The following is a 16,334-nucleotide window of genomic DNA, read 5'->3' as shown; positions in this document are numbered from 1 at the left end:
GGCATGAAGAAAGCATGTGACTGATGTAATTACATTTACTGAGACCTTTGACAGGTCTGTAAGCTGAGGAGGCTGCAATGTATTCATGCCTTGCATTTTCATGGCACTTTTTCGTTTGTAGAATTTCTCCACACAAATATGCTGTAGCTCATGATCCCTGCTGCTACCTCTAGCATTGTTATTTGTGAGGAGTTTATGAATCGACAATATAATATATACTGAACACTGCATAAAATTCTTTTGCATCAGGAAAAAAAAAAAAAAAAAACAGCAGTAATACAGAGGCACAAGAACACCTGCTGTTGTGAAATCTCATTTTCATTTTGGAGATCATTTTGGAAAATCTATTTGTGCACAGAAGTTAAGCATCCTTCAACAAGTGCAACAGAATCCAGAAACTCCACGGCCTGGGTTGCTGTTTGTTGCACTTTGCCTCATGGACTCAGTGGGAAAGTAGGCAAGGAAGGAAAGAAGACACAAAATAATAATGGAGAAAAAATTGCACCTAGGATTTGCTCGGTAAACATCACTGAAAAGGAAGAGAGTGGGAGGGTTAAAGAGAAAGTCTGTGTTCTATCAGTCTTGACCATAAAAAGTGGCCAGTGCCACAGACTGGATTCTGGAATTACATACTTCACTGCATGGATGGAATTCAGCTTCTTAAAGACCTGGATGGTACCCTCAAAAGGCTCCTTCCTAAAAACCAGTCATTTCCCCTCAGTGTTGGCCATCATACCCTGGTTCTGAATCATGGCCTAAAACATTGTATGTGCAGCCTTGCAGCACTTTCTTAGTGCATTTCCCAGGATATGAGCTTCATCCAATCGTTTATGGATAGATATTGTGTAGATATTTTATAGTGCTCTAATATAGTGATGGTCCTGCAAAGCTCAGGATGTAAAGCTTTAATGGAAATTGGAAATACCATTCCAACTGTCTTTTAAAAAGGAATGCTCTGTGCCGGTATTTAGAGATGTGTATTGAAATTCAAGAGTAAAATGAACATGGAAAGAATTAAATCAATGTCTTTCTCATCCATGATTCATCCACCTCATATAATAACCAGTACAGCTCACCAGTGAAGAGGGCAGGAAAGATTAATTTCTGTGCTGCAGACTCTGTGGGTTTTTGATGGGATTCCCATAGAGGTAATTTCATGTGAAAATTATAACTGATTCCAAAGTCATACAAACTACAGAGGAAACAAAGAATACTAACACTCAGGGTAGGCAGATTTGCACCTATTGAAAACTGGAGTGTAGGGGCTTCTGATGTCAAAATTCAGTGTTCAGTGCCAGTTTGGTACTTCCTAAGAGTTCGTTGAGCAAGAAATCAAGGTCTCTGAATTCTGACTGTGTATCAAAGAAATTATTCAGAGAACAATCTGGAAAAGGCAGAAGTATTACTTATCTGCCTCATAGGTTTCGTGAAAATAGAATAGAATATCAAACATTTCCTTTCTAAATCTCACAATAAAGGTCAAGTGCACTAAATTGCTGCAGTTGTACAGAAGCAAGTGGAACAAAAGCAGACTTCACTACAGATCAAATTTGCACTTTCATACTCAATGACTTTGCATTTTTCCCTTTTAGTACTGGGGTGTCCTTTATCCCACAGAGACTTGTAATTCAGCCCCAAACATGTTTAGTTTTAATTAACATATTAGCTCAAAAATGAGTTGATTTTAATTGAAGAACAAACATTTTTAGAGCAAGAACGGCTGCAGTGGAGGGGGCTGTAAAAAGTGAAGGGATTCAGAATTTCTCACTGAGAGAAAAGCTCACATGTCGTTTATGTGGGTTTTTTTCAAAGGCTGTGGTGAGAAGTAAAAAGGAAGCCCTGCTGATTTTCTTTTGCTTTGGATGCAACAACCTGGCCAGGTAAAAGCACCAAGAAGGGAAAAGTTTGTACCTTCCTTAGAATAACAAAACATGCTGGGAAGAGAAGTGTTCAAGATGATGTGGAATGGGCAGAGAAGAAACTTGGCCAAGAGGGAGCTGCAGCCTGGGCAGGAGGTAGAAGGTGCCCATGTAAAATCGAAGAATCATAGAATGGTTTGGGTTACTGACAAATGTTTGATAATTCTGAAATAAAGCACTGTTCTTATTGAAATTTATTTGAAAGGGGGCAGAAGAAGATTTTTAAACTGAAAAGCACACTTGAGTTTGAAAATGAAATGCAGAATATCCTATGTGGTGTTCTCTAGGCAGAAGAATCATTTTGGCTTATGCTTTTTCTACCAGTCTGAAATGCAAGACATTTCCAGTGACAATCTACCTAATTCAAATAAAGCAAGTGTTATTTTTCCTGTATAATGTCAGACAATTATTAGCCTTTCTCTCTGAAGGTCTGGTGTGAACACAATGACATCCAGAAGAGTCTATAAAGTGCTTTGAATATTAAAACAGAAAATAACTGGAATCTGTACAGGGCATCTGCCTAATGGCTCTGCTGAATGAGGATGCAGAATCCTTATATACACATACACGTGGAATCATATAACTTATTTTGTAAGTTTCATTCTGTCAGATCATCAAAACTTTTCTAGGAAACAACCAAAAAATCCCAGTATATATGACTGTGCAGAATGTGCCAGAACTGTGCAGAACTAGTCAGTCTGTACAAATACAAAGAACAGAACAAAAAGCTAAAGAAAAATAACATTTCAAACAGAAAAAGATACACACAGCATCAGTTTAGCATGTTCCCAACAAGCAATATCATTTAATAAATAAAGAGACAACTGGGAACACAAAGAACTCGAAATAACAAGCAGGGTCATCAAGTCTTGGAAGAGCAGGCAGCTTTTTGAGAATTATCAGCTCAAAATAGTCTTCAGAGAAGCTCTGCCTCTCAGTCCCATATTCCCTTCACAGTTGTGCAAAACCAGACACCACCAAACAGAAGAGTGAATCAAGGGCATGGTCAAAGTGCTTGAACCTCATAGTTGAAAAAAAAAAAAGGAATAAGGGATAATTTAGGTTCATTAGTGCTCTAGGAACAAATCAGTTATTCAGTCTGGTTAAGGCCTACTTTAGACCTGAAATGGAAACTTTGCCAATAGCAACTAGACACAGAATCCTGCTGTTATCACTGTGTGGATCCTTAGAAATAGCTGAAGTGCAACAGTATTTTATGTGTGAAAATTATGCAGGAGCAATCAGTCTGGCAGATATTTAAACCATGTGAGATAATTTTCTTTCCCCTTTATTCTTTCTGAACATTCAGACACAATGCAAAGGGACATCCTCCTAACAGGCAGCGCTAGTGTTGAGAACAAAAAGGAATCCTCCTTTCAACTACCTCAAAAGAAGATGTATGAGCCACAGCCTTTTTACAAGTGGAAGGGTGCAGATATCATCCAGTTGACACAGCTGCCCAGGGAACACACACAGACACATGCTGTGAGCTACTAAAGCTAGTTACTTCAGGATCAAAACTCTCAGTTTCCTGCTGCCTTCTGAGAAATTTCATGCTGCTCAGGCCCATTCTGAGTCTGAGAAATAGGATTAAGGACATCCATTTGAAAATAGGACACAGAAAAAAAAGTCAAAGAGAGCTCCCAGCTATCAGGACAAGACCAAAATGGGTTAGGTACCTCGAGACTTGTGTCCTTTCCCCCTCCCAGTGACTGACTTTTCCCTGAGTCATGACCAGACTAAAGTCCTCTGCACAGCAGCCAAGTAGGCAAATGGAAATTAGTGTTACCCCACATGTTACTGAGCTGCATTCCCTAAACTGCAAGAGTAGCCCTCCACTCCCATTGTGGGGCCACCCAGAGCATATCAGGACTGGCCATGACATGGAACAGATCCTACCAAATCCTTCCAGCCTGGATGTGCTTGTGCTTTACTGAGATTTGCTGCAGTCCTGGTCCCCCACCAGCCCTGAATTTTTCCCTGAGGTTGAAACAGCAAGTGGCTGTTGCATTAATTTCTTGGTGAAAGATAGAGATGGGAAATGATCCTCACCTGCCTTTGAGACTTGCAGAGATTCCGGAACAAATGCACATTTTGTAAGCCATTGGAAGATAACAAGTCACAGCTTGAAATTTGAAACAGCTGCTTCATGTAGCAGTAAGGACAAGTAGCCTGTGTGGATTTGTCAAGAATAAATTGTGTTGAACTGATCTAATATCCACTTTTAGCAATGTAACAGGCCTTAAGAATAAAGGAGAAGTAGCTGTCACAAATCTTACCCCCTTAGTAAGGTTTTCAAAAGGGCATTCTCATAAGTGAGCCCTGGCAGCCTGGTCTAGATGAGGCTGTGATCGATTGGATGCAAAGCTGGTTTGATAACATATCAGAAAGGTCATCAATGGTGCTTTGTCAGAGTGGAAGGATGCAGAAATGGAGTTCAGCCAGGTCTCTTCTGGATACAGTCCTGGCATATGCTTTCATTAATGAATTAGATGATAGAAAAGAAAGTATGGTTATTAAATTTTCAGATGGCATAACGCTCAGAGACGTTGTAAGCACAGGAGGACAGGGTTTGAATTCAGAATGATTTGGAAGAATTGTATAACATGTCTGGGGTGGGAAAGGGGAAGCTGAAATTCAGCAGGGACAAGTGCAAGGCCACAGAATTCAGCTTACACTATACACAAATACCAAAATTTGACAATAGCAGCTCTGTAGCAAAGTGTGGAATTGCAGTAGATGACAAGTTGAATTCTTTGTTTAAAAAAAAAACAACCAAACAAACAAAAAAAAAAACCCAAACAAAAAACTGCCACCACACAGGACTGAACAAACAGGGTTATAACATTAAAGATGTGCAACAGTCCTTCCTTTGTCACTAGAAAGACTTCAGATACCATGTCATATTCTGTTTTGAATGTGTCAGCTCAGTAAAAAGGTGTGCAGCAACAGTCCAGAGGAGAAGAGGCCTACCTGAGATGTAAAAAACATGGCCAGAGCAGAAAGACTTGCAGGCTCAGTGTTTATTTAACTTCACTAAGTCTCACAAGAAACTCTTCAACAAGTATCTTGTATTTAAAGGGCTTCTTGCAAACAAGAGTACAATAATCTGCTTTCTAAATCTCCAGGGAATATGAAACAAAACAAACAAAGAGCAGCTTTCTTTACAATTAGACGTTTCAGTTTGAATTTTTTAACAGTGAGACTTGCAAAGCACTTGGAAGATTTCTTTGTAGACACAGCTTTGTGCTAATGGGCTGACCTCAGCTGGATCAATGCCTTTGATGCAGGAGTCAGTGCGTCCTGTTGAAAGTAAGTCCTCATAAATTTCACGCACCAAAGGACTGGAAGTGGGATCTCATTGGGAATCTCAGCAGCAGTGAGCTCCAGACTGGCTCTGTCTCAAGTCTGGCAATACCCAACTGAGTTTCAGTACAAAATCTCAGTGTGGGTTATTCCATCTGGGCTTTGCTTGTGGCATCAGTCTCTCCTCCTCTTGCTGCCTGAACTGTTCAAAGAAAGTTGTTTGCATGGAAGTGAGAATGGTAACACATTTTATAATTTCCATAGGGTGGCAGAAAAATAAAAAGCTCATTGATGAATGTAGAGATCTTTATTAAACATAAGAAATCAATGGCTTGGATATTGCATTTATTTAAGCACCACTGTCTCTTGGTTTGTGGGCAGAACACTCTGGGGAGTCAAAACCCACTTGTTGTATGGCTTAGAGTGATCTTCATTAGCTATGCTACTTATAAGGACTTTCATTGCAATTTAATGTGCTGAAAGATATGGCAGTTGTCCATGATAGATTGCTTTGTTTCTCCTCTGGTACCATTGCCCAGGTGTAGGGAAACATGTTCCAGTGAATGTGGTTCCTCTGGCAGTGAGGAATCATTTGCATTCAATGATTTCTAAGCTTGTCGCTCCTCTGCATTCCTTTCAGACCTGAGCCTCTTGCACTGACCCAGTGCTGCATCACCTGAGAATTGTCATTGCTGAAGTTGGACTCTCGAGTTCTGAGATGAGGCTGCAGAGCCCAGAGGAAGCCCAGAGGAAAACAGAAGGGCAGGTGGTGTTGGGGTCCATGCAGCCACCAGGAACAGTAGCTTCTCTTGATGGGAATGGCCTTTTTCCCAACAACAGCACATTCGCAAGCTACCACTCTCTGATACCAAATGTATTCATGTAGGGCAGTACATGCAGTGTCCTTTGTTTTCTGGCAGTCTGAAAAGTCGTGTTTCCTTTGAAGTCTGCTACTATGCAATATGTCCAATTGTTCAATCTCAAGACCTTTAGAAGAACTGAAAAACTGGTTGGTGTTAAAGTCCACTTAAGGTGAATTTAGGATCAGCATTTCATTTGTGAGTTTGGAAACCTGCTGCCTACTCCAACAGGCATGAGGAGAACAGCAACTGCTTTTTCATTTTTGTTTTGCTAACTCAGAGACTCCATCACTGGCCAAAAGAGCCCTGATCATGAAACTTAGGAACCTTTGACTTTTTAATACTGCTTATAGCCATTTAAAACTAAAAAGCTGAATTTAATGTAAAGGCAAATTGAGGGAGAAATAAGTAAATGCTGGGATCTAATACTTTAGATTTATGGTAGCCATAGATTGTAAACATATACCTTAAAGACAGAAGGAACCTTTGTAAATTCAACTTTGCATAAAACAAGGCAAGCTTTATACAGTCATACCTTCAGGTGAGTGAGACTGTGGGGTTTTCAGATTTCAGGGGGAAGGGAATCTGCCATATCCTGAGGTGAACTCTCCAGCATTAAAAATATGCAACTTATCTGTAGTCAGAACTTATCCAGCTTGAGCTACCAGCCTGTGAAGTGTTATGTACTTGTATGTTAAATTAAAAAGCCCTCTGCCTTTATATATAATATTTCCCCGAATTTTTATTTGGAGCTATTTCCACTCACTGTTTTTACATTTCATTACTGCTCTGCTACAAGAGTTCAAAGTTTTCCAGTGGAAGTCTTGTGTGGCTCCAGGGGACGATGCTCTCCTAGGCCAGGCTATTTGCAGTGCAACACAGGGTAAAGGGAAATGCAAGCACAACTCCCATCAACACTGAATGACAGGTTTAACAATTCCCCCTCTCCCTCCTCCCCCCACCCCTGAGTATGGATTATATCCATGTCTCTTCACCAGGGGCCTATATCCTAGCAGTTTACCATTCTCTGATATTAACACTTGTAGTTTTAATGAGCACAAGCAAAGGAGGATGCTTAGAAACAATACATGAAGTACGCCAAATACAGGATAAGCAGTTTGAGATTAGATTTTAATGCCATCTTAACGACAACACCAGAATCTACTTATTGCTCTGCATAACTGTGTCATTAACACAGATGCCAGAATACTGCAAAGAACATGAACTATTGGGTTTTTCACTTTGGGAAGTGAGATTTTGGGAAGCATCAGGACAAAGAGAAAAGAAGGGGCAGGCAACAGACAACAAGGTGTCAGGACATAGTAACATATTCAATCTGCTCAAGCAGCTTGATAGCATGGTCAAAGTGCCCTCACTTGCATTAGTTTTACAGAATTTCTCTTGTTCCCAACAGACTAGAAAATTATAATGGCAATATTGCCACTGTTTTTCAAAGATTTTTTTTCCCCATTCTTTAACCCCCTTTTTAGCTCCATTCACTCCCAGCTATGACAGGTATATTATTAACAGACACAATCAGGCTTCACAAATTATGTTTGTGGGTTTTGGAGCGAGGATTAGTTAAATAAAATGTGTGAATACTGATTGACTAAAACCAAAAGGGAAAGCTTTGAGTTGCTATGCAGTCCCCAAAGAAGCTGAAGTCAGCTTGCCTTTCAGAAATCACCAACCAAGATGCAGAAGGGAAAGGTAGTTAAAATTGGACATGGAACCTCAAGCCCAAATCCTTTGCAATGTAGAAGAAAAACAGCAACATTGAATCTGAAGGGCTTGACATAGAACATGAAAAATTTGTCCCTCTTGGCACCTGTGTAAGATGATGCTCTGGAAGGATTTTGCATGTTAGACTCAATCCTCTAAAAAGACCACAGTTACTAGAATTTAATCCTCACACATGTCCAAGACCAGGGTGCAAACCTTGTCTTTACTTGGGCCCCACTGGTCATACTGCCTTTAACCTCATGTCCCGTATCAGGCAAGCTTTAGGAAGGCCCAATGCCTGCACATATTGAGTGGGGTGACAGAAATGGGGAAATACCAGAAATAGTGGGGAAATAAGAACTGTATGAGTCTGGAGAATGCATCAATGACAGGAACAGGAAAAAGACCACAGTCATTCAACATCTTCAATGTTGCCACCTCAATACAGCCTCTGCCTGAGTTGGCATCAGCTTCAGGAGCTACTTCACACACTGTCCCAGATCTCCTCTGAAAAAAACCCTAAATGGCAAGAGTCTTGAAGTTCATTGTCCTGCTCTTTCATCTCCAGTTCTCCATGCTGCCACATAAAGAGCCAATTGAGCAAGGCACTGCAGTCCCTTTACTCTTTTCTTTCCCATGTCACATGTGTTAGAAATAATCAGCTGCAGGAAAAGTGAATGACCTGGTGTGATGTAACTGTGTGCCTGTTACTGCCATGCACTCATTTATCTCTCTGTGATAGCCCACTGATATAATGAATCTGGTTACCATGACAGCGAAAAGTCACAGCTGGTTTGAAAAATTCACAGAGGTCAGGGGCAGAGCAATGTAAAAATCAGTTTGTGTTAAGCACATCTGGAGTTGTGCTTCTGTCACCCAGAAAAATTTCAGCATTGATTCAGATCTCCTTGTGCTGATCTTTGCTATGAGGAGAAGAAAATGACAGGACACTAAACAAGAGAATTAATGGCCTGTGTATCAATGTCTCTGCCTTTCTCCCTTTTTTTCTGAATGCTGTAAGAACATGCTCAGCTCCCACCAGGCCTGACTCAGCCCTTCCTTCCAGGAAAGACACAAAACTGCATCTTTCTGTGTGTTGGCCAAAGGAGAACTAGGAAACAAAGGAGACAGAGGGCAAAGAAAAGGATTTATAAGGGAATGAGAGGCTTTTGATGATGAGAAAATAATGAAACAAAAATGTCAGAGGGAGTAGCCACAGAGAAAACACCCATGAAGAGTAAAGTTAAAGAGAGGTGGGAGGAAAATGTTGATGATAGGGGGAAGAGAGAGCAAAATGAAGCAGAAAGGAGTCTCAGCATATTTCCATAATGTAACACTGATGAAGCCTTTTATGATTATGACAGGGATTCTCAGAATGTTCCCTTGCAGGAAGTTTGCATACTCATACTTTAATAGCTCTGAACACTTTCCCAGACTCAGTGAAAGTGGAAAATTTTTCTGCTAGTGCTGCCTGCTCTAAATTTGGGCTACTACCCCTGTGCATCACCAAGCTCCAAGGAGCTCTATCTCTCAGGTCTGCTCTGGATGGGCTGGTACATCAAACCCATGTCCATGCTGCCTCCAGAGAGTGTGACAGCCCTGACTGTGTACTCTGCAGAGCCAGCTGATGCTGCTGTTCAGGAGGAATACATTATGTCCTGCCAAAGGAATGGAGACATTGTTTGCACAGTATTTTTTGGGATATGAATACAGGTTGTTTTTTATCCAGAGCCAGACAGAAGCCTGAGCTGATCCAACCTGTGTGTTTCATGCAAAATACCAGGGAAAATGAGATTCTGGGCTACCTGAAGCAAAGCCAAATTCACAAGTTAGTATGACCTTAAAAGCTTCTAGAAATCTCAGCTTGCACTTACTTCCAGTCCAGACTCAAGCCCCAACCCAGTGTGTTAACAAAGATTATTGCTATTTACATAACAGTTGTTTACCTGACTCTATCCTTTCAGACTTGCTTACTTTCTCAGACTGCATGATTGTCTGCAACATTTCTTGCAATAAGTATATGCCACTATAAATACAAAAAGATATTACAGTTGTCCCTGGATGAGTTTTTGAAAGGTGTACACCACTGTTCAATGCTAGTTACACAAAAAAAAAAAATAGAAAAAGACTGACAGAGAAATCACATTACAGAGAGAGGAAGCTTTTGAGCTCCACAGAGTGATTTCACCAGACCTTTCTGTCTGAAACACATTTTGCTTGTGCAGATGATTTGCACAGGATAATTCCATCACAGTCAGTTCAAGAGGACTGACACCAGTGGTTTAGTCTTTCCAAATCCTACGAAGTGATAAGAAATAGTCTCTGATCCCTTCAGGGCCTCTGCTGCAGACTTCAGGGGGAGGACTCTCCAGTGGATTCCCCTCAAAATTGCATGAGCAGTAGTTGTATCCCCAGTCCAGGTTCACCAGCTCCCCAAAGGCCGCTGGAAGGGACCGTAGATGGTTGTTTCCCAACCAAAGTGTGTGCAGATTCCTTAGAAGGCAGACATCCTCAGGAAGGCTCTCCAGTGAGTTAAAGAGCAATAGCAATGTTTCCAGTTTCTCCAGATGCCGAATGCTGGAGGGGATGGTATCTATTTTGTTGTCACTCACATCCAGAAAGGTGAGGCTCCTCAGCTGGCAGAGAGCTGCAGGCAACTCAGTGAGGCTGTTGTTGGCAAGGTGGAGGCTGTGCAGCCTTTGGAGTGCCCCCATCTCTGCGGGCAGCGAGCTCAGGCTGTTGTTGCTCAGAGTGAGCCTCTCCAAGCGGCTCAAAGTGCCGATTTCAGCAGGGATTTTCTTCAAGTTGTTGGAGTCCACATAGAGGCAGGTGAGGTTCCTCAGATGGCCGATCTCCTGGGGAAGCAGCTCCATCCTGTACCTCAGGCAGCTCTCTCGTTCTGGGGTCATCTCCAGCACCTGCAGCTGCTCCAAGCCAAAGACTTGTATGGGAACTGACAGCAGGTCTCTGCCAGAGATCTTGAGTTTCTTCTTCCCTTCATATTTCGGATCGTGCTCTGTGAGGTACCTCCAGAGTGGATCAGGACCTGGACAGGCACATCTGGGAGAGGTGACTGCATCCATATCCCACCAGAACAGTGGCTGGTTGAACAGAGACTGTCAGTCACAATTACTTGCATGCTCCTCAGGCAGCCTCTGAGGTTTCTGGTGGATCAAGGTTCTCTGTCAGCTTTGTGCTCTGCTGGGCACGTTAGCAACACACAGAGTGTTTGAGTTGCTCAGATACATTCCACTGAGTAAACATTTGGTATTCTCACATGATCAGGTGTTTCCCCTCCTGCTCTGCAGAGCACACAAACTCAGCTCCTGAGCTGTGATGTGGCCTCTCACGCCTGCAACCAGGGAGCAGTGGTCAGACAGGGAAAACTGCCTCTGCTTTTCAGCAGATGTGTTCAAATCTCTTCTTGTGTGTGGCTCTTTCCTTCTGGAAGCATCAAGGGTGCCTTTGCCTGAAGAATTCACATTTCCTGGGATTGCAATGGAAGCAGTAAGGCAGAGTAGATAAGGCACATGGTAAATGGGACAAGAACACGGTAAATGCAACAAGAAGAGTAACAGCTGCTGGCCTGGGAACTGGGAACCATTAACATATCTTGTCCTCAGGTCAGTTTGTGCCTTTAACATTCAGCAAACATAATAAAGGATCAGTTTTGAAATCTGGAGGTCTTCTTCCCTCCTGCTAAGTGTGTAAACCCCTACACCATGGAGATACCATTTTTCTCGTGTTGCACTTGCTCTGGCATAATTAAAAGCAAATTTTGATTCCTTGCTGTCAAAGGTTTTGTAGATGTGTAAAATGCCAGGCTTATCCCAAGCCACTCAGCACAGCATGTCATGTAGAGAGCAAGGCATTTTTCTGGAAGGAGAAAATTGTGGGTTTGAAGCCTCAGGCTGAGAAAGTCGACCTCTTTTACTTCATCCTCTAGTCCTTAAGCCTTTCAGCTAAAAAACTGCTTAGGACAGCCATTTCAAATGTTTCTCAAGGAGAGAGGCCTCCTTGAGATGGAGACACATAGGTCATTAGAGGTAGAAGACAATGGGTTAGAGGTGTAGTCTAAGCAGGTCTACTAGGTCAGGTCTTGTGAAGGTCAGGTCTTGCACGTCAGCTTTGCTTTCCCAGCCTCCTCAGTTCTGATCATCTCAGACCAGGATGTTCCTGAATTTGCTGGAGCCTGTGTTCCAGCACCAGGGGAGTGTGTGGCTGCACAGGTGAGTGGTAGTAGCTGTCTATTCAGACAATGCTGGCAAGAGGACTCGGGGATTCTTGTTCAGCACTCTCTTTTACTGTCTAGATTGTAGTTCTTTTTAATTGGGTTTCACCCTGAAATACACATTTTTAAGGCCTGGCATATACCAGCTGTCACCCTTGACTTGGATTCACAGTGCAAATACCATAATCATTTTAAAATCAAGACCTGAATTTCTTCCAGATAAATTTTCAGCATCTGTAAGAGAAAACAGTATCACTTCCTGTGAGGCTGCTTAGCCCTATTAGGCTCCTGGGATAGAATTCTCTGGGTTGGAAGGGACCTTAAATATAATCTAGTTCCAACCCCTTTGGGTAGGGATGCCATCCACTAGACCAGGTTCCTCAGGTCCCCATCCAACCTAGCCTTGAAACCTTCCAGGGATGGATTTTGCATGAAAAAAATTAAGCAGAACATGAAAAAAAAATCAGCAGAACTTGAGAGTGTTTAATAATTTTTCATAAGCATGAATGGGTGCAATAACTTAGAAATATCTGTACACGAGACACAAATGCAGCAGCCAAGGAAAAGTGAGATTTTCACTTGCAGAAGAAGGTTGTTTTCCAACAGACCTCACAAATAACTGTAAGAATAAGACTCAACTCCCATCAAAAAGGTACTGAAGAAGTTATTGCACTGAAAATAACTTCAGACTTCGATGCAAACTATCCCCCACATTGCTAAGGGGAAAAATGTGTCACTAAGAACACATTGTCAAATACATCTGTCCTGTGAAATAAACCAAATTGCTGTATGTGCTGCCTTCTGTTTGAACATGCTTTTCTCTTCAAATCCAAACCCGAGTCTTTCAGACAGCATGTCATGCAGAAACAAAGGTATGGTCAGAAAGAAGTTTCTGTAGGTTTTGGCAATATTCTCTTGCTGCACTTTTTCAAACCTGGAGTTTGACCCTGTATTTTCCTTTACAAAGGTGGCAGGCTCTTCTCTGCTCCTTACAGGACATCCCTCTTCCTGATGGTGATAGGAAGGTTGGGAGCATGATTAATGTTCCTAATTGTCCCCTTATGCTTTCTACATAAAGCTCATGTCACAAAATTTAAAGTAGCAAGAAAGAACCTGCATTTTCAACACATAATCCCCTAGAGACCCAGCAGGATGGTCTCATTCTCAGTTCAGACAAACTTCAACAATGTTGCCAGCATCAATATTGTGGAGCCAAGCCCTGCAAGGTATTCAGATGCTAACCCTTACAACAAAAATCTGCTTTGTAAAGCAACTACCAAAAGAAACCTCCTCTTCATCACATCTTCATGCTTTTCTAAGCAGTTGTTTCCATTCCACAAGTCAGAAGACAAGTATCTACTATGTATGTGACTTCCAGGTTTAAACAAAATCAAGAAAATTAAGCAGGCTGTTTCTTGATTCAACTTCACCATTTACAGAGGCGTTGAAAGAAAAATCCAAACCCTAATGGACCGATATTGCCCTAAAGGCCTCAGCTACCAAATTTAGTAAGTAGGAGGCAATTAGGTGGCTGATAAAGAGACTCTTCCTCCAGCAGTTCTGCAGAAGCAGCAGCAAGGAGGATGCCTGGTGGCCTCTGGTGGATGCTCACCCCTGCACAGGGCTGCAGACTGGGGCAGGAGCCTGCCTACAACTCCAGACTGGCTTCATCCTTTTGCTGCTCTTCCTGCCATGCCATGGAGAAGCCACCTTAACCCTCATCAGCACTGTGCTCCAGCTCACAGAGGCTGAAAGTAGATTTTTTCAGTCTATGTTGTAACTGTTGAGTGAGTGCAGTGATTTTAAAAAAGTTTTCATTGCCCAAGGACAGTACAGGTTCCTGCCATAACCTTGCCCCTTTCCCCCTGAGCAGCCTGGCTGCTGGTCACAGAGCACCCAACCTGCCATCACCTGTAACATGAATATCCCCACACCAGCTCAGGGGGGATGTGAGTGACTGATGGTGGAAGATAAATACAGCTACCAGAAGATCTCTTTTCCATGAAGATGTAGTTAATGTAGACAACACGGCTCAGAGTGCTGCTGCTGAATACTTTAGGATAAGCTGAATGGATCTCCAGGTTCTACAGCTCTCATTGGAGTCACCAAAGTGCAGGTGCCACAGCTTGACTCCTTAAAGTCAAGGAGCTGGACTTTGATGATCCTTGTGAGTCCCTTCCAGCTATGGATATTCTATGGTTCTATGTTCTGTGACTCTGAATCTCACTGTGAGAGACTGAGCATGGGACTGAGGTACCCAGACACAGACATTTTACATTATTTGATGTGGTCTCCCCTGGGGCCACCCATTGAAGCTTTGGAAAGGCTCCCCTAGGTCCTACATCATAACCTGTCAGTGTCTCTGGCCCTATATATTGTGGATGGTGGCACACAGCCATTCCTAGGCACCAAGTCCTGCTCCAGAAGCTGTCAAATGCAATCTTTAACAGGGCAGAACTTGGCCAGTTTCCACATTAAAACACTGAATTAAGAAAAGACTTTATTTTAGGAGGGGTTTTAAACATAATTTTTAAAGTTTTTTTTTTTTAATTATTGCTCAGAATGTAAAATCTGTGTTCATCTCCTAACCAGTTCTGTGGTCAGAGCACAGAGACTGGGCTTAGCTGCCACAGTATTTTTATTGTCTCTATGGAAAGGAAAAAAAAAACCCTCAGGCATTTGATACAGCTTCCAAAAAGCAGCTAATTCAAAACTGTTTAGAAATTGTTAAATAATTTAACACAAAAAAATATATTTTCCCCAAATGATCCTCTTGCTTTGTTCTGTCTTTGTAATTTACTTATTTGACAGGCAAAAAAAAAAAATTGAATGAAATAATGGTCTGTTTGCTATAATTACTGTAATTTACACATTATTTTAAAAAAGGGGAAAAAAAGAGCAACTGACAGTGGTGCCATAAATCCCATGTGTTCCTTTTAAAAATCTGAATAATATAGTGTCTGGCTCTCTAATGCAATTTTAGCAGTATAGTGCCACAGGGCCAAAACAAAATCCAGCAAAAAATCAGTCTATTGCCAGATTTAAACCTCACACTCAGTGAACAGACTGTATGGTGATTTACCACACACTTGGTTGCAGACACAGGAACACTTGAGATGCCAATGCCACAACTTTCCCTTACTCAAGGGTGGTTAGGAGAGAGCCACCACCACTGCCCCTGTCCTACCTGCCACCTCCTGGCTGTGCGTTCACCTGGCACAGTGCTGGACAAACACAGTCACCTGCTCAGGCACAGAGACACCTGCATTTTCTGGAGGGCAGCTTCTGACCATGCCCAGGGCTGTACTTGTAGGTTTACTGGCTTCCCAGATGGCAGACCTACTTTAGAAAGTAATCTCAGGCCACCTTTCCAAAGACTGCAAATACACACAAACAGACTGAAGCAAAAAACTGTGGCAGTTTTTGAATCCTCCAAATACACCCTCCTCTCTTACCTGTTATTGCAGGTGTCCTATTAGGCACATTCCTGTAGAGCTTGCTTCTCTAAGAGGTGGCAGCTATAGAAACCTCCCTTTGATGACTAAAATCGGAGTGAGTACAAACATGGGTCTTGATCTGGGTCTGCAGCTCATGTACTCTGCTCACAATAACAGATTCTGCCTGGTAAATGTCATTTAACTGGCTGGAGAGAAAACAAGGTTTAGGAAAAAACAGGGAAATGGCACCCACTGAATTCAGGGCACAGAGACAGTCTGGGGTGTCTCTGGGAACAGACTGATCAGATAGCCATATGTTAGGGAATATGCTGAAGCAAAGGGAATTAGGCTGTGTCCTCTTTTATGGGTGGAAAATGCTCAGATATGTAGTCTGTGTCTAGCTCATGCAGAGTTTTCAATTGCTATTAAAGATGCAAGTGTTTCCCTTGTGTTCCTAATACAGACTCTTGGAAATGGCTCCCACAGTCATTCAAATGAAACAGGTTATCAAAAAAACCCCCTTTATCTCCTGCAACTGGATGCCAGTGCACTGTCTCACCTACTGTGGATTGCACTAGATGTCCCTTAGAGTTCCCTTCCAACCCAAATTATTCTATGATTCTATGACCTCACAGGAGTTAAAGACCCTGGAATTTGTTTAACAGAATATCATTATGTAGATTTCCTTCTCATGGTGCACTAGAATGTACTGAAATCTGTGACATGCATGGCACATCAGACACACATGATGAAAAGAGAGCCTGTAGAGATGAAGAGGTAACCATCATGACAGGAATTAAATGTCACATTTGCATGGCCCAGTTAACATGTTTGACCTCCATAACACCTGTTCATTACC

At 42.1% G+C, this 16,334-nt stretch overlaps 1 protein-coding gene across 1 annotated transcript; it reads right to left on the bottom strand.

The window, feature by feature from the left end:
- Positions 1–10,089: 10,089 nt before the first annotated feature.
- On the bottom strand, positions 10,090–10,890 carry LOC137465304 (leucine-rich repeat-containing protein 30-like). The gene has a single exon (XM_068177316.1). It carries the CDS (start codon positions 10,888–10,890, stop codon positions 10,090–10,092), a length of 801 nt encoding a protein of 266 aa, XP_068033417.1.
- Positions 10,891–16,334: the final 5,444 nt, after the last annotated feature.

The sequence above is a fragment of the Anomalospiza imberbis genome, chromosome 1 (genome assembly GCF_031753505.1).
Source record: "Anomalospiza imberbis isolate Cuckoo-Finch-1a 21T00152 chromosome 1, ASM3175350v1, whole genome shotgun sequence".
NCBI lineage: Eukaryota > Metazoa > Chordata > Aves > Passeriformes > Viduidae > Anomalospiza > Anomalospiza imberbis.
The sequence above is the reverse complement of the archived record's forward strand: the minus strand, read 5'-3'. Positions and strand labels throughout refer to the sequence as shown.